We start from the raw sequence: 27,857 nt of genomic DNA on the forward strand, positions 1-27,857 counted from the left end.
AAATAATGGCAAAGTAGAAAAATTTTAAATTAACCGCATCTTTATTTACAGAGATTACAACAGTTTTTCCTCTTCTAAACTTTCTTTCAGTATTCAAAAGTTGAAAATTTTACAGCCAAACACATACATCATCCAAGCTCTGGTGACAGGAGTTGCAGAAATTCATAGAAATCGGGGGCAAAATCTGAAACAGGAAAATCCCAGAAACACACCTCAATAGGACTAAAATTATCAACCCTTCTCTGATTAATAAACAAAATCAATACACCATGGAGACAAAGCACAACCCCAATCTAATGCTGCTTGCCCCCATAAAGAATATGGATCTATCCCTCAACAGCCACCCAAACTCCAAAAACCCCTAATTCTGAGCACTACTTTTAAACAATGTAACTACAGCCGCTGCTATGCCTACTACTCACCAGAGTAGACATTGTACAGCCCTCGATTGTTCTCACATGCTCTTTGGTTCACCCACCCATAGAGAACATCATTACAAGCTGCATCATCCCCATTTATCCTTTTCAGATTCTGGATTTTTCAACCAAGAGATCCAGCAAAGCCTGCAGGTTGGTGTTAGTTCCAGCAATTCAAATGAGTGAAATGAGTACTATACAGACGAACCAATGTAAGTCACAATCAATCGCATACCCAACCTAAACCAGCCGGTGCTGACGCAAACCCTTCCCGAAATGAGGTTGCATTAAACGAACATACAAGCCATTTTTCGCTACCAAAGAATCATGTGTCCCTTCCTCAACTATTCGACCACCATTAAGTACTACAATGTTGTCAACATGCCTCATCATTGCAGCTCTATGGGCTATCAAAATGGTTGTTTTGTTCCCCATTATCAGTGTATCAAGTGCCTCCTGCACCACTCGACTTGACTCAGATTCAATGGACGAGCTAGCTTCATCCAATAACAAGATGGGAGCATTCTTCAGCACCACTCGAGCAATAGCAATTCTTTGTTTCTGTCCCGGGGTCAAATCCACACCCCTCATACCTACATGCGTGTCATAACCATGGGGCAAGCTGCTAATAAAATGGTGAGCATTAGCTATTCTTGCAGCCTCTTTGATCTCAGCTTCTCTAGCATTGTGCCTTGCATATATAATGTTTTCCCTGATAGTTGTTGAGAAAATAATGGGTTCCTGTTGAACAAGACCTAAGTGGTTCCTCAACCACCTCAAATTGTAAAGTTTCAAATCCCTCCCATCAAGTAGAACCTGACCTGCAACTGGATCATAGAATCTCTCAATCAGAGATATTATGGTACTCTTCCCAGATCCTGAAACTCCAACAACAGCTACAGTTTGTCCCCCATTGACTTTAAGACTAAAATTGCTCAACACCAACATTTCTGGGCGAGTAGGATAGCAGAAATCAACATTTTTCAACTCAATGCTTCCATAGACATTAGGTGGCTTCAATGCTGAGTTATCATCTGGCTCAATTTTAGGGACTCGGTCAATAATTTCAAACACTGAAGTGAGTGATTTCCGCCTTTTAAGTATGTATGGAGCCAATCCAAATGGCTCCACCAGTGCAAAAGTTGCAAAAGAGAAAACCATGTACTCCTTGACAGCTGTAGGCAGATCCATATAGCCCTTTTTAACAGAAAGTGCAGTGTACCAAAGTAGAAGAGCATTGCAGGCAAAAAGAAGAAACTGTGAAAAGCCAAATGCAAACCCTATTGCCATTCCATGAAAGAAACTCTGTTTCAATATTTTCTTCAGCTGCAGACAGTAGAGCTCCATGACCTTAGTACCAGCACAAAATGCTACTACAGTGTAAATGTTTCTCACCGCATCCTCAAGGACCAATGATGCCTTCCTATGCATCTCTTGGATTCCCCTAGAAAATCCAGCAAGCCATAGTTTCTGCAACATTTAAGTCGGCAACTATTTAGAAATTTAGACGAGGACAATCTTCCAACCAAATTCAATAAGCAAGCAAAAATATAGAAAAGAAAAAGAAGCATAGACGATACATGGAATTGAGAATAATTATCTAGAAAGCAGAACTTTCCAGAAACTCCATGCTTCCAATGTTGAAAAGAACACCAAATAGATAGACCAAATTTATCATCAAAAAACAAGTAGGGATATGCAAACCTGCGCAATAGCAGAGACAGTTAGAACTGGCAGAGTTGCGAATGCCACAAGTGCCAACCGCCAGTGTAGCAACATCCCAATTAGTATTGCAACAATAACAGCAGCACTATCCTGTATAAATATTGAAAGGCGGTTGCTAAAAGCAGCCCGTACAAATGTAGCATCATTTGCCAATCGCATGGACAAGGTGTCAGCAGTATTCTCTTCTTCATCAAACCATCCAACTTCATTGCGCAGCATTGCTGTAACAAGATAGTCAAAACAGAGTTAAGCATATGCATGCAATTCAGCATTCAAGTAAATTTGCAATATTAATTTGAAGATTCAGATACCTGAAAACATCATTCTGCGAACCCGTTCAGTCATCTTTTCCCCCATGATGCCAAAGTAGAAGTGTTGCAAAAAGTTGGCAACAACAGTCACTATACCCATACAGGCAATTATCAAACACCACTTGTCTACTTCATCTCGTAAGTGATTGCGTCCCCCAGGCCTATAATAAGCCGTTACAATTAAAGCAATAACATAAGCAAGAAGTGGATTGAAAGAGCCAAAGATTGCAGCACCAATGCTTCCCAACACAGCATAGAGCCACTCTGCAAAACTAAGCTGTGCCAACCTCCAAAAAGATGGAGCTTCCCTATGATGCGCATCCTTTGCTTCCTTAACTTTCACTGGGATGTCATCAGAGTGACTGTGAGGCCGACTAAAAGTCTGAGAATGGGAACGTTCATTTTTAGGATCAGATGTCAGAAGGGGTGATACGGGGGATTCTGGGTCTGAACCGTTTGATTTCTGCCGTTGGGTAGATAGAACATCAAGTTTGGGCAACTCTGGTAGTCTCATTTCAAAACTATCCTGCCTCCTAATTGATGGTTCCTTATCACCAGCATCCGCAGCCAAACCATTTTCCAGCATTTTCTCTGGTGGCGGACTATGAGCTTTAGGTGATTCTTGTGAGTTAAAAGCACCATCTTGGGGCCGAAATACACCAGGAACTCTTTGGAGAGATGGTGATTTGATCAACTTTGGAGATGAAGATTCTTGGAAGCTGTGAACTGATGAAGAATCCTTTTCAATTTGGAAAGTCGAAGTCTCCTTGTAGTTCCTAACTGGCATCCTGAAAGAAAATAAACAACCATAAACCAGAATTCAGAATTTAAAAATAAAGGAGCTTTTTTTTTTTTTTCCAATCTAAACGAAGAAATACCACTGGCAAGAAACAGACTTTCAAATATAGTATTCCAGTCTTAGTAAAAGCATCTATAGCTCTAATTACCTCCTAGGAAGTTTTGCGGCCTCTTCACATTTAAGCAGCTCTGCATACAAGCCATCAAGGGCTAGCAACTCATCATGTGTACCCATTTCAACCAGCTGACCCTCCTCCATCACAGCTATATAATCAGCATTTCTTATGAGACTAAGCCGTCGAGCTATTATTATAGTTGAGCGTCCCAACATGAGGAGATCTAGAGCTTCCTGAACAGATCTTTCAGCTTCAAAATCAAGTCCACCGGTAACCTCATCAAGCAGAAGGATTGTTGGGTTCAAAAGTACTGCTCTAGCAATAGAAAGTTTGATTTTCTGTTCTTCTGTCAATGCTAAGCCAGCCCTCCCCACCTGAAATTCACAGTAATTGATTTCAACAAAAAATGGCCACAAGAGAGAAATAATCAAGATGATAAAGGCAAAACTAATATCTCATGTTTCCATATTTCACCTGTGTCTCATATCCTCTCTCAAGTGAGCTAATAAATGTATGTGCATGTGCTATTTTTGCTGCTTCTTCAATTTGATCAAATGTAGCATGTCGCCCATAAGCAATATTATCTTTTATGCTCAAACTTAGTAAGGCAGGTTCCTGAGTAACAAGTCCTATTTGGCTTCTCAGCCACTCCAGCTTTAGGTTTTTAATATTCTCTGCGTCAAGAAGAACTTCCCCTGCATCACAAAAAATAAAATCATTTAAATAATGAAAGGTTGACAGATCACCAATGATTTCAGAACTGTAAATAGCATATCAGTGAACTCTGATACATAAAATTGTATGACCATAGTACCTAATGTAGGATCATAAAACCGCTCCATGAGTGGGATAATACTGCTTTTCCCAGAGCCATTTCTGCCAACAAGTGCCACAGCCTTTTTAGCAGGTACAGTGAGGTAAAATCCACTCAATATAGGGATTTCAGGTCGAGACAGATAACTAAAATATACATTCCGAAATTCGATATTTCCTTGAACGGATGGTAAATTGTTTCCCTCCTGATTAGAACCAGAGGATGACCGGCTAATCATCTCAAAAAGTCTATAAGCAGCAATTCGTCCTTGGTCAAAGGAATAAAAATTGGTTGCTGCTTGGTTCAGCCCACTGCAAAACAAAGAAAAGATCAATAAGACAGTAGAGATTAAAAAGAGCAGAAAGAAAGGGACAAAGTGATGCTTACAGGCCACTTAAAATGACAGCAAATAGAGCTGTTATGATTTCACCACCATCAGCTTTGTCATTTGTGACCAGGAACCTTCCAACCCAAAGTTGTAAGGCACAAGAACATATTGCAAGCCCATAAGTAAATCCCAGCCCAAGCCCTTGCACAAGGCTAATCAATATACCATATCTCAAAGTTGCTTGTAATGAGGTTGCATAAGAATATTTGGCCAAAGTTTCATTTGTAAATGCATATAAGGTCCTAATGTAAGAGACTGCCTGCAAAAAAAGAGAACTATATGTATATTAGCATCACTTCCACGCTGTGCTTCACCACACAGAAGGCTGATTCAATGCAGAAAGCTAAGTTCAACTAAGAACTCATGTCATCAATTCAACAAATTCGACACTATAGAACCAGGAGAGGCATATTATGTACTATGCATGGATGATTAAGAAAATATCTAGCGTGTGTTTGCCCTAGCTTTCAGAGCAGCTTCTTTACTCCAGAAAGCAGAAGCTGGGTTCTAACAGTTGTGTGTGTGTGTGTGTGTGTGTGTGTGTGTGAATGAGCTTTTGAGGGCTAAAAGCTGAAGCTCCAAAGTTGGAGCTTCTGACAAGAACCTCTAGCAAAAAGCTTATTAACGAGTTTAATAGAAATTTTAAATAAACAAAAGATATTCTTGTTATTTAAAATCATTTCAATTTGACAACACTTTTTTGAAAGCTCCACTTCGACAGCACTTTTTCCCACAACTCTAGCCTGGCCAAACAGGCCCCTAATAAAAAGCATCTAAAGCTCCCTGCATATTTTCATTAAGTAAGCATTGGCAGGTAACTTTACCATCACTTTTGTTTCTAAGAACTCGTGTCATCAATTCAACAAATTCAACACTACTAAACCAGGAGGGCATATTATGTACCATACATGGATGAGTAAGAAAATATCTAGAGTATGTTTGCCCTAGCTTTCAGAGCAGCTTCTTTAATCCAGAAAGCAGAGGCTGGGTTCTAACAGTTGTGTGTGTGTGTGTGTGTATGTGAATGTTAATAACTGCACTCTTAAACCAACATATAACATTGGACAAGTCATTCTAAAAGAACATTAAGCAAGTAGCCAATTTACATCCCTTTCATCAACCAATACCACAGATATAAAATCACTTGTGATCAATATTAACAAATATAAGTGTGGTTGAAAGGGTGAGGAGAGGAGAAAAGATTGGAAAAAGGAGAAGAGAAAAACCTGTTCAGCAATACTAGCTGCCTCGGCATAAGCATCTTGAATGTTCTCAGCAAGCCTATGAAGAAATATATTGGATATGCCTCCAGCAGCAACAATGAATGGACCAGTGGCTAGAGTTATGAGGGCAATTTCCCAACAGTTGACAAAACCAATAATTAGACCACTGAAAAACGTAGCCATGTTATGAATGTAATTCCCAACCTATCATCAAACAAAAATTAGGATTAGAGCAGACATCTGTAAGAAAACCCCACCAAAAAATAAGTTATTTATTAGAAAATCAGAGAAACCCACATGTGAAGCAACATGTGACTCAACATACTTTTTCACTAAGAGCAGACTGGATGAGCAATACATCACTCAATACTTGGCTCACAATGTCTCCATTATTCCCATAAGTATCAAAAAAGCTCATATCTTGGTTCAATAATACTTGAACATATCTTGACCTGATGACAGCAGTCTGCCTCTCTCCCGTCAGAATCCAGCATGAGACCTCTATTACACAGAACAAGTCAGTGACAAATGCAAGAAAAGATGCATCAATCAGAAGAAAACAGAAATGAAACAACAACTGATTTTGATATAAATCAACTTACCAATCCAGCCAGCAGCAAAAACACCCACAGCAATATAAACAATGGTTGAAGCAAGCTGTAAAATAAGAATGAAACAGTTGGTTATACATGCAAATACAAAAAAACAGAGTTTCTCAAGGAAACTACAAATGATATTTGCTTACAGCAACCAAAAAGGAGACAAATGATGTTAGATACAAACTCAAGCCTCAAAAGTGCTTTTGCTTAGCCCGAAATAATTTGCACATTATATTACAAATTAACACCTTTAAAAATAAAGGCAATCCAGTGTTAAACACAGCAGATAAAGAGTATCTATAGCTTCATAGTAATGATTAAATACAAAATAGTATTTACTAACAAGCAGAGAATACTTACATCTTACTTTACACGCATGCATGAGGAGATGTGAATGAGAGAGAGAAAGAGAGAGAGTGGGTAATTAACTTGATGTGCTCTGAGTATCTAACTTGTACTACAACCAAAATGTGGCTATTTGATTCAAAATTAACTAAGTCATCTCATTAAAAATTCCTTTTTTTTTCTGAAAAGTGAATTTTATTGATCGCAGCTAGATGCCATAGCAAGTCTAGCACCTAGATTGGTGGAAGACTCCTCTTGGCATAAGAAGATAGCTTTAAGATGAGTTAACCCCTGTACAATTTACAAAAGAAGCTGCTCAAGAAAAACTTTTTGCAGCAAAGACAAACAAAAAAGCCCCTGTCCACATAAAGACAAATGGCCAGGTAAGGATCCTAACTAGTAACAAAACATCCTGAATTTTTGACAACTAGAACTATTAAGTAGGTTTACTACCCACCTTATTCCCCTCCTTCCTTTTACTTTCCAACAATGTGCAAGTCTGTTAAATAGCCTAAGACAATTGCATCCTTCACTTAGGAATAATATGCTCATCTTTAGTTTTAATGATGTCTTGCATCTAGAATGTGAAAGAAAGACCCTATCCCCAACCTAGAGGGAAGCAAATGTAGTTAAAAGACATTAGTTAAGTACCACCCACCCAAGATATCAAAACAGAAACATCCTACTATGACATTTTAGATTCCATATAGGAAATATCCATTAATCTCAAATAACAAAGATTTCCAAAATATCATGCTTTTTTACACAACCAAAATTTCCTAAGACTTTGCTTCAAAGCAATATCTCAGCCACAAACTCCTAATGCTTGATATGAAAATACCGACCTCAGCCACATGTCAAATTAGGGTTCATTAACATCGTTAACTCAATCCTCTACCAATACCATTTCATAACTAAATAAACCAAGCTGAAAAGCTAAACCTAATAAAGCAGCTCACTTCATTGTATTGCCACCTAAAATAAAAACAAGTAAATTCTCTCAGAGCAGAGGTTAATGCTATTACTTAACTCTCACCTTTTAATCCTAAAATCATAAAAAATTACACCCAAAAAATCTTCTTATTGCCAGTTACAAACCCCAGAAACCTAAAAACCACAACTTTATGTACTTTCCCATTTCCAATAATCAAACTATTATCCAAACATACAAAAAAAAAAAAAAGAAAAGAAGAAGAAGAAGAAGAAGAAATCAATGGAATTAGTTCAATTCAGAATTAAACTCTCTAAACTTAAGCATTAACTAACTGCCAAAATTTTGAAATTAAGCTTCAAAAGAACTCCTTAAAAACTATAAAATCCAAATATTAGTGTTCTAAAAAATTACAATAACCGTAACGTTAGCAATTCACTTCATTGATCTAAATTACCAACTAAGAAACTAAACTAAACCTTTAAAATCCCAAAATTTAAGGTTTTTACTTCCTTAACAGAAAAACACTAACCTCTTTAAACCTCTCAAACGGCACCTCCATTCCACCTTGGCCTTGTTCTGGCGGCCCAATTCCAAGAACATGAACAATCTTCGCAAAGTAATGCAAGTAAACAACGAGAGCGGTCCCATGAGCAGCAGCAGCAAGCGATCCGACGATCATGAGAGCCCAATCAAGCCGGTCGGCACAGGCGAAGAGTCTGGAGAACGGGACGGCAGCAGGAGGCGGCTCAATCTCTTCCGCCTCCTCCATCTCTTCCTCCGCCTCCACCTGCGCCGCCGCAGCAGCAGCAGCTGCTTCCGCAGTCGTATCCAAGTACGGCGACGGAGATTCCGGTGGCTCCGAAACCTCCGAGACCGGCGTCAACGGCTGTATGTGTGGTGGTGACCACCCAAATAAACCTCTCGATATCATCATCCTGAAAGTAAACCCAAATCCAAACCCAAACGCAAACGCAAACCCTAACTCTCTCTCTCTCTCTCTCTCTCTCTCTAAATTTAGCAGAAATTTTAAGCGGATCTGCTAAATTCAGACAGGAAAAAAAACCCCAAAAAAAATCAGATTTCCCCTTTCCCTTGTTGGTTAAAGGTTTGGGATTTTTATTAAATTTGGGTTTTTTTTTTTTTCTGTTTAAGTGAAAATGGAAGTTAAAGAGAGACCAGGTCAAAGAAGGCGGAGGAGACAGAAGAAAAAGGTTGGAACATTGAAGTCACCCATAGTTACATGAAGCAACTATAACAAAAAAAATCAAAAAAGAAAAAAGAAAAACTTTTAGATGATTCTATATTTTGTTTTTGTTAACGGTCAAGTGCCGGCGACAAGAGACTTTTCATTTTGCTTAAGAGCTTATCCAATTTTTTTCTTTTCATATTTTTTTTCTTCTCCCATTCTGAGTTCAATTACACTTACACCCTTCAAAATCTTATTTCCAGTTAATCTAATTTTACGGTAGATTTGTCGAGTTATACGTTTATTTGTTTGTTGGATCATTTATATTATTTCGTTGAATTCTTGATACTTGATTGTGATGGTAATCTATTGTTTATTTGTAAATGTAAAATCACAAAAAAAGTATTAATTATATTCTATTAAGTTACACAATTAAACTTTATATCCTATCAAAGTTTTTTCATAATTTATAAAAATATGGTATTTAAATATATTAACTTTATTTAAAAATAATATAATGATTCTGTTGATGTAAGGTTGATCAAATATAGATATAGAAATGTAAATTATAAAAATAAACTTTATAAACTTACTTATAAATTTAAAAATTTCATGTTAATGTATAAATTAATTTTTATATTTTTTTAAAATTTAAATTTAATATCTACATGTTTCATGAAGAAAACGGTTGTAAATTTATAGCATTTAATTTTTATAAGTTTCAAAATTTTAAGCAATTAAAGCATCTCCTTTTAAAGTCACATGGAAGTTAGTAATATTTAATATAAGTGAGAAAATATCTTTTCTGTTGATATTTTTTAAAATTCAAAATATTAAAAGCAAAAGAAATTAGAAATTTTAGTATAATTATTATTGTTATTATTATTATTTTAATTTGGGGGGTTATTTTTGGAAATAGGGTAGGCAAGATCTGTGTTGGTATGTGCGTGGACAGCTGGATCTTCGCTTGACATTGGTTATTGTTATTGGTGACACGTGTGGATCTGTGTAGTGTCAGGGTGAGTTTAGCATCTCTCATTGGAGAAAGAAATTATTAAAAAGCATTATGTATTTTTAAGACCATGGGAAAGACTGCAAGAGGAGCAGACATCATTGCGAGGGTTTGTGTGCTTTTCCCCCTTCAGCCAGTCCATTTCCTCTGTTCCCCCTTATTTTTCTTTTTTTTTTTTAATATTTTTCATTTTTATTTCTCACTTTATCACTAAAATTAATTTTTAATAAATTAATTATACCAAGCTGAAATTTTTATACCCGAACATGTGGTTCATTAATTAATATATCATCCTTTTATCTAAAAAGTAAACTTTGAATCTCTCCTCCTCTAATTATAAAAAAAAAATTAAAATTTTTTTAAAATTTTGATACCCTTTTAACTTATATATTCATATTCGAATTTTTCAAAATAAAATCTCAAATTCTAATCACCCCGCAAAATAAGTAATGGATGTGTCGAAATCTATGATTTAATGAAAACATTGTGAGAAAAACAGGACCCATGTTTGGGAAATGCAAGACAGAGAAAATACAAAATTAAGGTTGGTTTTTTTTTTTTTTTATGTCTCCATTGATTATGGAGAGGTGGCGTTTTTAGATGTGTTGTAGACTTTGTTGAATTATTGTACAAGTACTACAAAATGGTGAAGTAGTTTCAGCATTCATGATAGGACTCGGAAGTTGAAGGTCATTCAAAAAAGTAGAGGAAAAAATGAAAAGATAAGGTCTTTGGGAAGTTTGGTGGCTTTTGGCATTAATGGTAGACTTGAATCCTACCATTTGGCAATAGGAGATTCAACAAAGGAGCATCTGTTGTTTCTTCAACACTTTGTTCCATTTCAGATGAAACAACTTAGAACCACAACATTTTGTCCCCGTCTTTTACACTTCAACTTAAACTTGTTCATACCTTTGTAGCATGTTTGGTTGGGGAAATGGCTAAGCCATTCCCCCTTTATTCCCAAAGAATTTTAATTTTTTTGTTTGGTTGAAAAATGATCCAAGGAATAGCTAATATCACCCTCCCCATGGTATTAGTTATTTCATGGTTGAAGAATAAATTTAAAAATTAATAAAGATAAAAATATCCCTTACAAGTTTGAAAATTTACAACTTTATTAGTATAAAATATTATTTTTCTTTCTCTCCTCTTTCTCTCACTTGATTCTAACTTTTAATAAAATATTAATATTAAAATATTAAATTATAAATAAAATATTAATATTTAAATTATCAATTATTAATAAAATAAATTATAAATTATTCCTATTTAAAAACAAAATAAATTAAAAATAAATAAACATAATATCATTTAAATTAGATAAACAATATTAATAATTAAATCATCAATTATTAATATTTTAAATAAATTACCAATTATTAATATTTAAAAAATAAAATAAAAAATTAATCATAATAATATTTAAATTAAATAAAATATTAATATTTAAATTATCTATTATTAATATTTTAAATAAATAATCAATTATTAATTTTCAAAAATAAAATAAAATAAAATAATTGATCATCATAATATTTAAATTAAATAAAATATTAATATTTTAAAATATAAATAATTAAATTATAAATAAATATTAATATTGAAATTATCAATTATTAATATTTTAAATAAATTATCAATTATTAATATTTAAAATAAAATAAAATAAAAATTAATCATAATAATATTTAAATTAAATAAATGTTAATATTTAAATTATTAATTATTAATATTTTAATTAAATTCTAGATTATTAATATTTAAAAAATCTAATAAAAATAAAATGTCACATAAATAATAAAAAGTGTTTTTGTCTTTTTATTTTCTATTCTTTTTTTATTTCAAAATTATTGTTACCAACCAAATACTACAATAAATCATAATAATTATTCTTGTCTTATTCCCTTTGTCATACCAAACTAAGTAATAACTATTCTATTTTATTCCCACCTCATTCTATTCTCACATAATAACTATTTTATTCCATTCTTTTCTATTCCGCCAACCAATCGTACCATTGTTGTACAGATCATGCACTTCATCATTGTACAATTTATTTTTTTTTTCCTGAACAATCGCTTTTATTTTTACCGATTGGTCCGTAAAATGGTTAATTTTTCTAAAATCTATTTATTTCTTGCATCTTTAATCAGTTTTCTGCAACTTGTCAATATTTGCAAAAACCTTATGCAAGCTTAATACCTTATTTTAAAACCTATGAAACTGCATTCACAAGTTTAAGATGACTTCTATATCTAGAATTTGATCGATGTAGACAATGATTGAGTTTATAGATCATGCATGATCAAGAAATAATAAAGGGTTTTGATTGCTAGATATTTTTATTAAAAAATGTAAATCTTAATATATAAGGGATGAAATAAGCAAAAACGACCTCGACACCTGCCTCAACACCTACTTAACATGGTCTCGTTGGTAGATTCCTAGGTGTTTACTTTGGAATTAATTGTGTCTGGGGCTGTTAAAGTGCAGTGGCATGGTTCTTTTCAATACGAAGGTAGATATATTTAGAGGGAGGAGTCAAAAGAGGGGTTTGATTTCTTCAACCACAGACAGGCAGAGCTGATATTAAACGTTGAGAAAGAGACAGGACGAGGGATATATAGATAAATGAAGAAAGCCTTGCATTGAATATGTATCATTACAAAGATTGTTTAGCTAAATTGGGTCAACTAATTCGTAGAAATTTCCAAAGTTGGACAAACTCCAATGAATTCATCTAGACGACAAGAAAAAGAAAAGGTAGATTGGGATTCTAAAACTTGTTTTGATAGCATAAATGATTATTTATAGTGTAAGATATTGAGTATTTGACAGCATTAGCGAACAGATTGCAGCACATGGCCTACATATATATAGAAAGAGAGAGCTGATTTGGGGTATATGAGAGGCTGCAGAATCAGCACAAGCTAGAGTTTCTGGTATGGAATTGATCACTACATTAATGGCCACAACCTCCTTTTGGGGTTCCTACTTCTATCATATTGATGGTCACAATGCTATGAAGAGCTCATTTGCATTAGATATCTCTTTATTTTTAAGTTATATTGTGAATAATTAATTAAGTAGAAATTCAAGTCAGGATAAATTGAGGATTAGAGTCAAAACCCAAAATGAAAAGCAAAGAAAAAAGATAGTAAACCCAATTTTTTTTGTCTTCCTTTCTTTTCTTTCCCAATAAAGAAAAACATGAAAGAAAAGTGGGTCCAAAGCCAACAAACATACCTACCACAGAAAAGCCTTTATACGTGTGACATTGTCTGAAAGGTAGGCAGGCCACTTGCAACACTGTCACAAATGGATAACAAAGCGAAACAAAACCAAAGATAAACTGATAATTTCATAGATAAGCTCTCAGCACCAAACAATAATTCTACTCTTTCTTTTTTAGCTTCTTCTTTTGCCTTTTTTTCCAGCTTTTTTTTTTTGCTCTTTCCCTTTCACTAGTTCATGAACTGAACATAAAAGAGAAAACGATGGCAGCTTTGCAGAATTCAGTGCCTTCTCTCCATCATACATTGTTCATTAATTTCTTTCCTCAGGTTTCTTTTCATTAACATGTTAATATATCTGTTGTCTGCATCGGGTCCTTTTTTTTTCTTTGTTTTTGGTAGGATATGAAGGGGGATGGTGGCTTTTTCCTTTTTGTTGTAGAAAGGATTGCGGAAGCATCATCATGGTGCATTTCTTTGCTGTAAAAGAGGTGTTTCTGTTCATGTAAGGGCTGAGCAGTCATCATCAGCTGCAGATTCTTCCAGCTCTTCTCACTTTCAAGGTGATAAATTGTGGTTTAATGATTCATTGTTAATGCAACAAAACTGAAACTGTTTAGGGGTCTTTCTGGATTTTTTTTAAGCATTTTTTTATTGAATGAATTTTTTGGTCAGATTAAACTAAATGTGATAAACCACTGAAATGTAGCTTGATAGGTGCAAAGAATTCAACGGTTGGAAAAGAATTGACCTTTTTCTAGGAAAATTTTTGTAATAAAAAATGGAAGAATTTACTAATGTGTTAGCTGGCAAGTGCTATTGTTAGAATGGTCAATGAGCTAAGGATTCATGGCATTCTGTTCAATTCTGAAAGTTTTTTCATTCAAAAGTTGCGAAAGATTTTGTTCTTGTGAAATTTGTTTGTGATGAAGGTCAGAGTGATGACTGTGTGGGTTCTGTAATGTTATTTGCCTTGACGTTCATCTGTTGAACTAAGCAAATAACTTTATGTGAGCAGGCTATTATCAGTTTTCTTTTTCTTTTACAGTTTTTTTTTTTAATTCTTTTGCAGATAGTTGTGGGAGACGCCAAATGATTGCTGCTGGCATCACTGCTCCTTTGGTTTCAATTGTTGACCAAACTCCTATTGCATGTAAGCATATTCAGTTTTCATATGTATAGAACATTCCAGGAGATAGCTCCTTGTCCATATCTTGTTGTTTCCTTCTTCTCAGGAAGCATTGAGATCAATTCCACCTGCTATTATGCAAAGTATTGCTCCTTGAATAATATTTTCTGATATCCTAAGAGGACACCTTTGATATGGTTCAGTTGCTGCAGAAACGAAAAAGGGTTTTCTCTCAATGACAGACAAGAAAGACGGATACTCATTTCTCTATCCATTTGGGTGGCAGGTAGCGTTTTCTGCTCTCTAATGTTTTATTCTCTACTCCTTGTCTAATCTGGTGCATATCGGAAACCACAATTGATAATGATTAGTCCCCATTGCACGTTGGCAGGAAGTAGTCATTGAAGGTCAAGACAAGGTATTCAAAGATGTTATTGAGCCATTAGAAAGCGTCAGTGTGAATTTGATAGCAACCAGCAAACAGGACATTCGAGACTTTGGGTCCCCACAAGAGGTTCGCCATGAATTCTACATTACCATCAGATTTATAATATAAGAAAATAGGAGATTTTCCAGTTTTACTTTTTACAGATAAGCAAGGCTTAATACTCATTATAAATTAAAACAGGTAGCTGAAACTCTAATCAAGAAAGTTTTGGCTCCTGCAACACAGAAAACAAAGCTAATTGGGGCTGCAGAGGTTTGCTTCCATCATTTTCTTGTTTTCTTTAAAGCTGGATCTGTTATCCCTGCAAATATTTGGCTAATTATGCTTTTTATATCTATTTCCTTTCCTGTGCAACCTGGTGTGGTTTCTTTGCCTTTTACTTTTTACCTTTGGCTGGCATTTCCTCTATTATTGTTATCTATTGGGCCATAGCTAGTTCAACTTGGAAGGACAAATTTAAAATTTAAAAGTTAATTAACACAATCTGTTTCCCTCAGATTTTTACTAGGAGAACATACAATTCTGTTGGTTAAGTGGAGTCAAGGACTGATTATAGAGATGTATACGGTTAAAAGACTAATATTTCCTGGGGGAGGGTTATGAAATTTTTTTTTTCTCGATATTAATTAATACAAGTGGTGATTTTCTATTATGGAGGTCTGACTAGGTGAGGCTGTCTTCACTGTTCACTAGTGTGCCAAGCTGAGTCAACATTTGTTTGGCTTTCATGTGAAGCTGTCACTCAGAAGTGCACAAAATCAATATGACAATCTCATGCATCTACTCTTTCCCCGAGTATTCCTCATGTGATATTATTATGGACAGAAAATACTGTAAAGTCCTTTTGTCCCAAATAGGTTCAGGATCCCAAAGTCCCTTTGAGTTTCCTCTACACCTCAGCATTGTCTAGGCTTCACAAGAGTACTTGGAACAAAAGTAAACACCCCCTAATGCACAAAAAGTTCAATTAGAACCGATTGCCATTTATGTAATAAATTTCTTGGTCGGTGTTTTCATTTTTAAAAGCAGCAAATAGAATATAGGTTTGAAGTAGAAACGATCCTTTGAGTTCATTCCATGATAGAATGCTGTACATTTATTCTCAGAATAGGGTAATTCCATGAATCTCAATCCTAGGTTTATGCTGATAAATGAACTTCCATATCTTCACTGCCCTTCCAAAAAAGTAGTACCGATCGAAGTGCTGCATGACTTAATGAGCCTTTGACTGTTAACTGTTATACCTACTCCTCTTGTTATATATATATATATATATATATATATATATATAGCAGTTTCCTGTTTAAACAGTTCTAGAATTTGTAAGAAAACATTATAGATTGATATGTTGTCTTTTGTATATATGACACAGCATGATGTAGACGGAAAAGCTTATTATACATTTGAGTTTGTTGCCCAGGCTCAAAACTTCACTCGACATGCTCTTAGTGCAGTTTGTATTGGAAATGGTATGAAACTAACTCCTAATATATAAGTACGTTATGCGCATGGTAATACGTTTTTTTTTATTGCAGCAGTATACAGTCTTATCATTTAAGTAGTTTCCATTGGTAACAAAATAGTAATTTATAATACTACATGAATACCTTATGCATATGGGAGATACTCTTTTCTCAGTACACCATATGCTATCCAAACTTGTAAGGTTCAAGTCGACATTTGAAAAGAACTTGTTGAGTTGTTAGCAAATTGCTCTGAATATTCACTGAGACTAATTGCAGCAGTATCTTCAACTGTTCTATGTTGTTTACACGCTGTGGCAACTAAAAGGTTTTCAATTAAGTTCTTACCGTTTCATTTACAAAAAATGTCGTGAGAGGGAAAACCAAAGAGCATAGACACTATGACTGTTTGCTCTCATATGGTACCCTAATTGGAATCCATAAACACACTAGGAATTTGGAGGCTGAGATCATCAGAAGCAAAAGCTTATGATGGAAAATTTGATTCCAGCAGAGTGAATAGGGTGTTAATTTACATTTCCTTAATTCATCATTATCCTAGGACTGTATTCTTATTGTCGTTTTATCTCCAAATAATGAGTCAGTTGCATGCCATTGTGATGCCTTGCTTTCTGTACTTCAAAACCAATCTGTGATCCCTCTGGCATGTTGTTTTATCAGGTAAATTCTACACTTTGACAACCGGAGCCAATGAGAGAAGGTGGGACAAGATGAAAGACAGATTGTTCACTGTCATAGACTCCTTTAGGATATTCAATGTTTGAAAGTGGTTGTGCAAACTTTTAATAACCCAATTGGCGAACAACATACTTCTTGATTGTGAGCATTGTGCATTTTCCGGAAATTGTAACATTACCGATTCTTGTCAATACTTTGTCTTCCTCCTCTTCTTTTTGTTTCCCTCTGGAACTAAAACAATCTTTGTGTAATTATATTGCACTGCGATTCCAAATGCAAAAGAACTAGTAATCAAATTCTCATTCCTCTCAATTATGAAATAAACTGATAGCTGATAAAGCCAGTGATTCCTCCGAGGTGCACTTTCCAAGCATTTCTTCAGGAATTCAAAGTCTGCCACCAAAACCTAGTAAATGCTAACTAAAATATCAAAAATATAATCAACAATTTCTTTTTAATCACAAAAAGGCCAATAACCCTTCATAGCAGGTTTCTCTTGGTCATGGCCAGAGTTGTGATGATGGGTGACTTTTAACCTGGGTGTAGGAGCAGGATTGAAATTTATAAAGCCACTCCCAATTCCAGGGTGTTTATGCAGCTAGGCATTGGATCGGTTGCTGGCAGAGAAGAAACCACATACAGGGCTGCTACTGGGCTCTGGTTCATGTACAGTAGTCTTTGTGGGTTAGCTTGCGACGGCTTTTTGAGATGCAAGTCCCATTGTTCTATTATGGGTAGGCAGTCTTTTGATCAACTCTAGAGGGTTGCATGCTTTGGTCTCTTAAAACAGAGAGAAGTCTATGGCAGCGCTTGTGTAAACTCTGTTTGGTATTGATGCAATGTACAACCCTGGCATGTCTTTCAGTGTTGCCATTGGCTCTATTCTTTCAAAATAGAAACAATTTCTTTATATATTTTTTGGCTCCTTTTCCTTGGTTCAGCAACCTCTGCTGAAAAATTTGTGAAGCAAAGATGAGACAACAGGGAAACATCGGTGCATAAAACTCCAACTATTAGCAGAATAAACTCCAAGTTAAGGTTTTTATTCAACCATTGGCAATTTCATTCCAATGAGTTTCATCTAATGTTAGATTTCTGTAATAAAAGATTTATAGTTTAGCAAGAATGGTACCATCAACAAGTGTTAAATTTTTATCAAATTTTGTCATTTATTTAGTTCAAGTAAGCTTCCAGTACTCCTAATAGACAGCACATGCTTATTGCAATTTTACTATAATATATAATGAAAGGTAAAATTGGGGTATTTGATTAAAATAAGCCTGTAAAGTTAATCTTTTAAATCCTATAGGACATGGGGCTCAAAGACCAAGGAGAGGGATATTCAAGAAAATCAAGTTAGTATCTCTAACGGGGTTCAAGGGCCAAGAAGGGGATATTCAAGAAAATCAAGTTTAGTAAAGTTACAAGAAACAGAGAAACACTGTCATTTTTCGTTTGGAATATTTTATTTTAATATATTGGACAGATGACATGATTTTGAATCGAGAAACAAAAAAGATACGGAATGACTTGAAGGCATTTTTTTAAGTACATATGAGGAAGTATATGTAATTATTAATTAAGAGTTCATACAGTGGGTTGATTTTATGATTAGTTGCCTGACTTGCTTCTTTCCTCTTTATATTATCCTCTGCTTCTTTATTCTTTAAGCTGCTCTAATCTTTTCTTGCAAATTTCATCAGTTTTCAGTAGTCTGGATATTGCTGCATAATTTATTATCCCCAGCACAATGGATTGGAGGATGATTGGGGCTGCTCAAACAGGAAACATTAGTGTCTTGTATGAATTAATCCTGGAAGATCCATATGTTTTGGAGCGTATTGACCAGGTGCCTTTTCTTGATACACCTTTACATGTAGCAGCATGTGCTGGGCATGTTGATTTTGTGATGGAAATGATGAACTTAAAGCCATCCTTTGCAAGAAAGCTAAACCAAGCTGGGTTTAGTCCCATGCATTTGGCTTTGCGAAATGACAAAATCCAAGCAGTGCTTCGACTCCTAAAGTTTGATATAGGTCTTGTTCGTGTCAAAGGGAGGGAGGGCCTGACTCCTCTGCATCATGCAGTTGGAACTGGAAACCTTGATCTTTCCATCAGGTTTCTTGAGGCTTGTCCTGAGGCTATTGAAGATGTGACTGTTCGAGACGAGACTGCTCTCCATCTTGCAGTCAAAAACGACATGTTTGAAGCTTTTGAAGTCTTGATGGGGTGGCTCCGAAGGAGCCGCCATGAAGCTGCCCAACGTTGGGAAAACGAACTACTGAGTTGGAGGGACATTGAAGGCAACACTGTTCTGCACATTGCAGCTATCAGAAATAGACCTCAGGTACGCTAGCTATCTCATTGACTCCAATTGACTTATATGATGAAAGAGATCTAGTTTTATGAATATGAATTTCGTGCATTTCCAATTATCAGGTGGTAAAAGTATTGCTGGAAAATTTTAGTCAAGACCATATCAATGCCAAAAATTTGGAGGGATTAACGGCTCTAGATATCGTATTAGAACGCCAAAGGATTGAAAGGCAAGTGGATAATAGAGAGATTATGGATATGTTAATCAAAGCTGGAGGTTTGCGTGGTTCCTCGCTTCCCAAAAATCCCAACTCTTCGATCAACATCAGTTCATTCAGATCAAAGATGTCATATTTTCAAAAATTTGTAACAATGGCAGCTCGTGGAAATAAGGGTATCTCAAATGGGATGCGGAACACATTTCTAGTAGTGACTGTGCTAATTATAACAGCCACTTACGATGCCTCATTAAATCCTCCCAAGAAAGGTGACAATGTTTCATCCCACACTAACAAAGTTTGGCTGCTGGAAGCAAATCCTCCTAGTGGCAAATATCTTCCGGCCGAGGACTGGCAAAATTTGGTAGATGCATCTACCATGTTTTGGTTATACAACACTTTAACTTTTTGGGCGGCAATTGGGTTAACAGCATATCTCCTCCCGAATCGTTTAATCTGTTTGTTTCTTCTCATAACACTTTCCCTTTTCGGCTCCTGTTACATGCTTTTAGTAGCTGTCATCTCATGGAAACTGCAATCTCTTATTTCTCTTGCACCTTCATACTTAACGTATCATGCTGTTTCCGTTGTGAACTACTGCTTGTCAACGTTAATAGCTGTCCTGGTGGCTTATCGGATCGCCAGTTATGTTTGCTGCAGATTTGTACCAAGAAGAAAGATTTTCTGTCTCGTACAACTTCTTTCCTTTTTTTCTATTGTTATTTGTATTCTTACTCCAGCTGTGCTAAATGTCGAAACCATATTAAAGTCTAATTTCTTTTTGTGATCATCATCAAATATTTATGTGGTTCAGCTGGTTGGCTCCTTCGTCCCCTCCAGGCCTCTCCAAGGGAAGCCCTTTTTGTATCTAGCTTAGCAATGATTTCTTGTTTTAGTTAGCTCAATTTAAGTTTGTGATGTTCTATTGCTTAGCTCTGAAAGAATTATTCTGGCTTTCCTGAGGGAGTTTGGATGCCCACGTCATGTGTTGAAACTCAGCTGATGATGGTTCACCCATGCATTTTCTGGATGGAAGCACAATCCTCTCAACTATGTTATTTTTCCTTTACTGGATAGAAGCATGTTCTGTTATATATGGGGGGCAATGAGCTTACATACTCCTTTGGTATTCTGGGTGGGAACTTATGTCCATGTATTTGGCTCGTGAGCCTTTCTCTATCTCTTACTAGATGGTGAAACTTTCATGTTGGACATTATACCTTCTTATCCACTAATCCTTTCCTGATCACTTTCTCTCAGTTTGAGAAAAAATACATGCCCCAAGTTCCAAATTATAAGGGTAACCATAAAAAACATGAAGAATCATAACTCATAAGGCCTCAAATACTGTTAAAACTCTCAATCCAAACTACATTCTTACCAAGTTGAGTGAATTATATACTGACAATGCAAACAAAGAAATCAAAATGGAATTGAAGTTCTAACTAATTTATTAAAATTAATAATAATTCATTTTCTTCATTTCTTTTGCAATTATTAAGTAAAATTGTTTAACACAAATCAAACATAAGGTGTTAGTGATGCTGACATGGATCCGAGGTGGAGTTTTGGACACAATGCATGACCAATTAATCCCTTAATAGGAAAAGCAATAAAGAAAAGAATTGGAAAAAGGAAAAACTCCGGAATATTTTTTATAATCCATTAATGTACCAAAAGAATTTATTTTGTTAAATATGAACTATATATTAATTTCTAAAAATGAAGCAGTAATTGTAATGTTAAAATTGTGAAAATGAATGCTTAAGTGATTCTAAACATTCTTTGTTCATTGAGGTATACGATATTTATATGTGTTTAACCTGTCATCAATATAATTCTTTTATACTTTTTTGTTGTTGTTAATTATTAAGCATGGGATTATGATGATAGATCTACTTTTCTACTTTTTTAATAATAAATTTTATATATAAATGCAATTCAATATGATTATTAATTAATGCAATTGAGTATGCTTCATTTGCATAAAGTAGATCGATATGATTCTAACTCTTTCTTACCTAAAATACAAATCTTATTATTAATTAATAAATATAATTGAAAAAAATTAATATAAAATGACAGTCTAAAATAATAATCAATAGAGAATTTTCGTCCAAAAAAAATTTATATAGGTGTTAGATTTAATTAAAAAATGTAATAAATATATTATTTTCATGACTTAATTTTTTTACATGTTATTAATCTTTCTATTAAATGCTATTTGGGTTTTAATTTTCATTCAATCATTTCTCTCGTTAAAAACTTCAACTTGAGTTAAACAATCCAACATAAGTCTTGAGTTAATCGTGTCCTCTGTTTTGCTTTCTCTGTTTTTCTATGGTCTTCCGCTCACTTCCCACTCTCTCCCTTGTAATTACAAACAAGGCACTCTTTCACTATTGACCACACACACCCCAGCCACACAACCCATCCATCATTCTTTCAAAGGCCTCACCCCAACTTTTAAACTGGAGTACCACAATCTGAAAAGCGTGTTTGACCAAATTAGGCCACTTTTCTTGCTTGGAAAATTTTCCTTGGACCGTCAAAGAGCACCTTATATATGTAGTTTGTTTACTAATTAAGTATCAAACGCTTGAAACACACAGTCTGCGAGATCATTCTGTCAATTTCCTTTTGTTTATAGCTCTTGTTATCCTTGTCAGTATTCTCAAGATGGATGAGCGTCATGAGAGACTGCGAGGGGCTGCTCAAGCAGGAAATAACGATGCACTGTATGCAGTAATTCGAGAGGGTGCATATCTTTTGGATGGAATTGATCAGATACCATTCTTTGATACCCCACTGCACATAGCTGCAGCTGCGGGGCACACTGATTTTGCCATGGAGATCATGAACTTGAAGCCATCACTAGCTTTAAAGTTGAACCATGATGGCTTTAGCCCTATTCAACTTGCCTTGCAAAATGGACGGTCCTTGGTCTCCTGGTAGTGGATAAAGATCTTGATCGTGTAAAAGGAAAGGAGGGTAAAACTGCGTTGCACCACGTAGTTGGAGAAGCAGATCTTAGGCTTCTACTCACATTTCTCTTGTGTTGTCCTGAATGTATCAGAGATGGGACAAATCAAAATGAGATTGCTTTGCACATTGCAGCGCAAAGAACCTACTGGAAGCTCTTCAAATTCTAGTAGGTTGGCTTCGGAGGACACACCACAAAGATGGAAAATTATGGGAAAAAGAAGTCCTCTATTGGAAGAACATGCTGTTGAAAGATGATTGAAACTTGGATTGAAGTGTTTTGAAGGAAAGCTCGATTGATGCATTGGAGTTTGAAAGTTAGTTGTTTTAGCTGTTAATGAAACGAATCGTTTTGATTTGTATAGAGCCTTGGTTTGGTTAAACAGCTAGTCAAGGTGTCGTTTTTTCCATGTTTAGTTGAAACATTTAGACAAATGTCGTTTTAGTGTTTCTTCTTCAATTGGTTGTTAACTTTCCAAAGACTTCAGTTCAGTTTTCTGTTAATCTATTGTTAGATTCTTTAACAAACCCGATTCTTGAGGATTAGTTAATTGTGTGAGTAATTGTTGTATAAATACCAAGACTGTATTAAGAATCTTGGTGTGAATGAAAAAAACCAATCTGTAGTTTTTTTTTTTTTTCTCTGTTCAATTCTTTCTCTGTTTTAGTATTCAAGAAATACTTCTGAGTTTTCACAACATGGTATCAAAGCGATTAAGTTCTCGAAGGACCAAAACCATTCTGTTTTTTTAGTTGGTCTTCAGTAATTTGCTGCTTTAATCAGTGTTGATTGAGTCATGGCTTCATCCAGTTATAATGCCTTAGATCCCCCAATTTTCTCAGGAGAAAATTACCCAATTTGGTTAGTCAAAATGAAGACGTTTCTCAGAGCTTTTGATCTTTGGGAAGTGATTGAAGTTGGAGGAGAAACTCTAGTCTAAAGGCACGCAAATCTTACTCTTGCTCAAATAAAGCAGCACAGTGAGGAAGTGGCTAAGAGGTATCAAACACTTTTTTCTTTACATTCTGCAGCTTTTGATTCTCTCTTTATCATAATTTTGACCTGTGATAATCCTAAAGATGCTTGGGATAAGATTAAGGAAGAATTTGAGGGTAGTGATAGAACAAGGTAGATTTAGATATTAAACTTGTTGAGAGAGTTTGAGGTTTTGAGAATGAGAGAAGATGAGGGTATTAAGGACTATATAAGCAAGGTTATGAAAGTGGTGAATTGGTTGAGGTTGCTGGGAGGGGATTTCAATGAAAAAAGGGTAGTAAACAAAATTTTAGTTAGTCTTCCTAAAAAATTTGAGACAAAAATATCTTCATTAGTGGATTCCAAAGACTTGTCTCAAATTTCAACAATAGAACTTGCAAATGCACTGTTAGCTCAAGAACAAAGGAGAGCTATTAGGATTGATGATTCAGTTGAGAATGCTTTAGTGGCTAGAACTAAGGATATGAATGGCAAACAGGGCAAAGGAGATAAATATCCACCTTGTCCATATTGCAAGAAGAAAAATCATACAAGTAATTACTGCTAGTATCAACCTAATGTCAAATGTAGGTCTTGTAATCAAATGGGACATGTGGAAAAGGTATGTAAAGCAAAGAAGGTTGTTGTTGAAGAGAAAACAGCAATAGTTGAAAATGAAGATGAGAATGGAGAGCTGTTGTTCATGGCCAGGACAGATGCTGACCCATTATCCAATAATATTTGGCTTATAGATAATGGATGTTCTAATCATCTCAGTAGAAATAAAAAAACTGTTTTCTGAGCTAGACAGGAGCTTTAACACTCGGATAAAGATACGTAATGGAGTCTATTTGGAGGTTCTAGGCATTGGAACAGTGTCAGTTGAGACTCCCACAGGAGTGAAATATATTACTGGTGTCCATTATGTTCCTGAAGTTGACCAGAATCTACTTAGTGTAGGAAAGCTAACCAGGAGTCATTATGCACTGTTGTTCAAAGACCAATATTACACCATACATGATCCTACAGGTGCAGAGATGATTACTGTAGAAATGAAGAATAATTGTTATCCATTAAATTTGATGAATGCTAATCAAGTAGCCTTTTACTGTGAAATGGATACTTCTGAGCTTTGGCACAAAAGATTGGGACATGTGAACTATGGTTCACTGGCAAAGATGGCTACAGATGATCTAGTTGAAGGTCTACCAGCTATAAAAAATCCTGATAAAGTTGGTGATATATGTCAGTTTAGCAAGATGAAAAGGAAATCTTTTCCAAAGGAGAGCTAGTCAAAAGTTGGAACTAATACATGTAGATTCGAGTGGCCCCATGAAAACTTTGTCATTAAATGGCAGCAAATACTATATTTTGTTCATTGATGATTATACCAGATATTGTTGGGTGTATTTTCTCAAAAAGAAGTCAAATGCCTTAGTGAATTTCTTAAAGTTTAAAGCATTGTTGGAGAATCAATCAGAACAGAGTTAAAGACTTTAAGAAGTGACAATGGTATTGAATACACTGCCTCTGAATTTGAGAAATTTCTGGCTAAGTTTGGTATCCAGCATCAAGTAACAGTCACATACAGCCCTCAGCAGAATGGAACTTCAAAAAGACAGAATAGGACACTTGCTGAAATGGGGAGATGCTTATTGTATTAGAAGGATATGCCAAACAAGTTTTGGGTTGAAGCAGTTAACACTGCAAATTATATACTTAACAGAACAGTGGCAAGGGTTCTATCACAGAAGACACCTTATGAATTGTAGTATGGCTTCAAACCCTCTGTGTCTGATTCGAAGATATTTGGTTCAATATGCTATGTAAAAGTCGCTGATGAAAAAAGGACAAAGTTTGATCCTAAAGCAAGTACTACTGTACTTATTGGCTATAGTGAATTAGCCAAAGGTAATAGGGTGTATAATATGAAATCAAACAAAGTGTTAATAAGCATGGATGTAGTTGTAGATGAAGGGCAATATTGAAACTGAGAAAAAAATAGAATTGAGGGAACAAATCAAGATGGTAAAAAGGATATTGATCAAGTGTTTGTTGTTGCACTATATGTTGATGATATGCTGATCATTGGTCCAAACAAGATTTATCTAGAAGACTTCAAAGCACAAATGTTAAATGTGTTTGAAATGATAGATTTGGGCCTTATGTCATATATTTTAGGGATGAAGATATTGTAACTTACTGATCAGATTGTACTGCATCAATCAAAGTATGTAAGAGAATTGTTAAAGAAATTTAGTATGGATTCATGTAAGGCAGTTGATATTCCATTTGCAGCTGGGAACAAGTTGGCCAAAGAAGATGGATTTGGACAAGCAGATGTAGTGACTTACAGGAGTATGGTTGGTTCTTTGCTGTACTTGTCAGCAACAAGACCTGACATAATGTACTCTACAAGTCTCCTTTCAAGATTTATGCAGGCTCCATCAACTTTGCATTTCATTGCAGTAAAAAGAATTATCAAGAATGTGAAAGGCACACTGAATTATGGATTGAGATATGAGAAGAACGAGAATAGTGAATTACATGGCTATAGTGATAGTGATTGGGCAGGCTCTTTAGAAGTCTCAAAGAGTACTAGAGGTTTTTGTTTATCGTTTGGTAGTGGCGTTTTCTGCTGGAATAATAAGAAGCAAGAAGTTGTGGCTCAGTTTTCTACTGAAGCTGAGTATATAGCTACTGCAGCAGCAACTAATCATGTTGTGTGGTTGAGGAAATTGTTAAATGATCTTGGTTTCAAGCAAGAAAAGGCCACCTTGATTCATGTAGATAAGAAGTCTGCCATAGCAATTGCCAAGAATCCTGTACAGCATGGTAGAGCAAAACACATAAGAGTAAAACACCATGCAATCAGAGAACTAGTTAAAGAAGGTGAGATTGAAGGGATGTACTGTCCAGCAGATATACAGCTTGCAGACATTTTCACAAAAGGATTGCCCAAAGAAAATTGAGTTTCTGAGAAGGAGATTAGGTGTTTACCAGGCATTCAATCATGGGTGTATGTTGAAAGATGATTGAAACCTGGATTGAAGCGTTTTGAAGGAAAGCTTGATTGATGCATTAGAGTTTGAAACTTAGTTGTTTTAGCTGCAAATGAAACAAATCATTTTGATTTGTACAAAGCTTTGGTTTGGTTAAACGACTAGTCAAGGTGTCGTTTTTTCATGTTTAGTTGAAACGTTTAGATAAATGTCGTTTTAGTGTTTCTTCTTCAATTGGTTGTTAACTTTCTAGAGACTTTGGTTCAGTTTTCTGTTAATCTGTTGTTAGATTCTTTAACAAACCCGATTCTTGAGGATTAGTTAGTTGTGTGAGTAATTGTTGTATAAATACCAAGACTGTATTGAGAATCTTGGTGTGAATGAAAAAAACCAATTTGCATTTTATTTTATTTTTCTCTGTTCAATTCTTTCTCTGTTCTAGTATTCAAGAAATACTTCTGAGTTTTCACAACACAAGCAAGGGGATGCTGTGTTGCATGTTGCGGTATCCAATAATCAACCGCAGGCACGACCCCTTTTTTAAACTAATTATTGAAACAGACATCTAATTTTTTTTATGCGTTTTATTTGTTAATTAATTGTTTCCTCTATGTATCATTTAATCATTTGTGCAGATGGTAAAACTTTTATTAGAATGTGGGATCGATAAGAACGCCAAGGACGGGAGAGGGTTGACAGCAATGGGAATCTAACAAGGCCAAGCCCGAGTCGGCGACAGATAGACTTAATTTGTCAATTCTGAGTAAGTAAGCAAGCAAAACTGGTAAACAAATTCGCATTCCTCTCAATTATGAATCAAACTGATAGCTGATAAAGCCAGTGATTCCTCCAAGGTTACCATGCATGCACTTTCCAAGCATTTCTTCAGGAATTCAAAGTCTGCCACCGTAACTTAGTAAATGCTACCCAAAATAATCAACAATTTCTTTTTTATGCCCCTGGCGTGTCTTTCAGTATTGCCATTGGTTCTATTCGTTTTCTTTTGGCTCCTCTCCCTTGGTTCAGCAGCGTCTGCTGAACAATTTGTGAAGCAAAGATGAGACAGCAGGGAAACATTGGTGCATAAAACTCCAACTATTAGCAGAATAAACTGAAAGAAAGCCATTCATCAACTGGTTGGTGCAGTGAATTTGATCACCCTTAATTGGAATTTGAGATTTTCTCTTTAATGTCTAGACTTCAAATTTTAAGATATAAGAGGCGAGATTACCACAGGAAAAAAAGACTATTTTTTTTCTTCTGCCAAAAGTGGAATTTATTTATAACAACATAATCCCTACTAAAATAAAGGCATAGCCGGAAAGCACCAATAGCAATAAGCAGAGAACATATAAGCATCACACATCACAAATATCGAACCATGAATCATTTGACCACCAAGCAGCAAACATAGAGTCTCTGCCCACTCCATATTTAGCTAGAGCATCGACAAAGGAATTCGCCTCACACAAATTATGGACAATGGCTACATCACCGATGGACGGCATAAGACTGTCAATC

The 27,857-nt window shown here is 35.3% G+C and overlaps 3 protein-coding genes and 1 long non-coding RNA gene across 5 annotated transcripts; 3 read left to right on the forward strand and 1 right to left on the reverse strand.

Moving 5' to 3' along the window:
- Positions 1 to 3: 3 nt before the first annotated feature.
- On the reverse strand, positions 4 to 9,010 carry LOC18586192 (ABC transporter B family member 6). Of its 2 annotated transcripts, XM_018129214.2 has the most exons (11): positions 8,199 to 9,010; positions 6,394 to 6,448; positions 6,117 to 6,292; positions 5,795 to 5,995; positions 4,568 to 4,827; positions 4,181 to 4,491; positions 3,841 to 4,061; positions 3,400 to 3,740; positions 2,453 to 3,240; positions 2,121 to 2,362; positions 4 to 1,886 (listed from the first exon to the last, which is right to left on the reverse strand). In XM_018129214.2, exons 1-11 carry the CDS (start codon positions 8,601 to 8,603, stop codon positions 657 to 659), a joined length of 4,230 nt encoding a protein of 1,409 aa, XP_017984703.2. In that variant the 5' UTR covers positions 8,604 to 9,010; the 3' UTR covers positions 4 to 656. The 2 variants fall into 2 exon arrangements, with proteins under 2 accessions (XP_017984703.2, XP_017984704.2); XM_018129215.2 differs by lacking the exons at positions 6,394 to 6,448; positions 8,199 to 9,010 and having other exon boundaries at positions 6,089 to 6,285.
- Positions 9,011 to 13,230: 4,220 nt separating this feature from the next.
- PPL1 (PsbP-like protein 1) lies at positions 13,231 to 17,033 on the forward strand. Its single transcript, XM_007009431.3, has 8 exons — positions 13,231 to 13,433; positions 13,546 to 13,666; positions 14,176 to 14,256; positions 14,436 to 14,518; positions 14,624 to 14,746; positions 14,861 to 14,932; positions 16,053 to 16,149; positions 16,825 to 17,033. The coding sequence occupies exons 1-8, from the start codon at positions 13,368 to 13,370 to the stop codon at positions 16,926 to 16,928; spliced, it is 747 nt and encodes a 248-aa protein (XP_007009493.3). The 5' UTR covers positions 13,231 to 13,367; the 3' UTR covers positions 16,929 to 17,033.
- A 1,559-nt stretch (positions 17,034 to 18,592) lies between these two features.
- LOC18586195 (ankyrin repeat-containing protein BDA1-like) lies at positions 18,593 to 20,524 on the forward strand. The gene is made up of 2 exons (XM_088802586.1): positions 18,593 to 19,189; positions 19,282 to 20,524. Exons 1-2 carry the CDS (start codon positions 18,593 to 18,595, stop codon positions 20,161 to 20,163), a joined length of 1,479 nt encoding a protein of 492 aa, XP_088658712.1. The 3' UTR covers positions 20,164 to 20,524.
- A 1,168-nt stretch (positions 20,525 to 21,692) lies between these two features.
- On the forward strand, positions 21,693 to 27,201 carry LOC18586198 (uncharacterized). The gene is made up of 2 exons (XR_001929668.2): positions 21,693 to 23,358; positions 26,972 to 27,201. It is a non-coding gene; the product is annotated as an uncharacterized LOC18586198 (long non-coding RNA).
- The last annotated feature ends 656 nt before the right edge of the window (positions 27,202 to 27,857 follow it).

This window comes from Theobroma cacao, chromosome 10 (assembly GCF_053813885.1).
Source record: "Theobroma cacao isolate CCN51 chromosome 10, ASM5381388v1, whole genome shotgun sequence".
In the NCBI taxonomy this organism is placed as follows: Eukaryota; Viridiplantae; Streptophyta; class Magnoliopsida; order Malvales; family Malvaceae; genus Theobroma; species Theobroma cacao.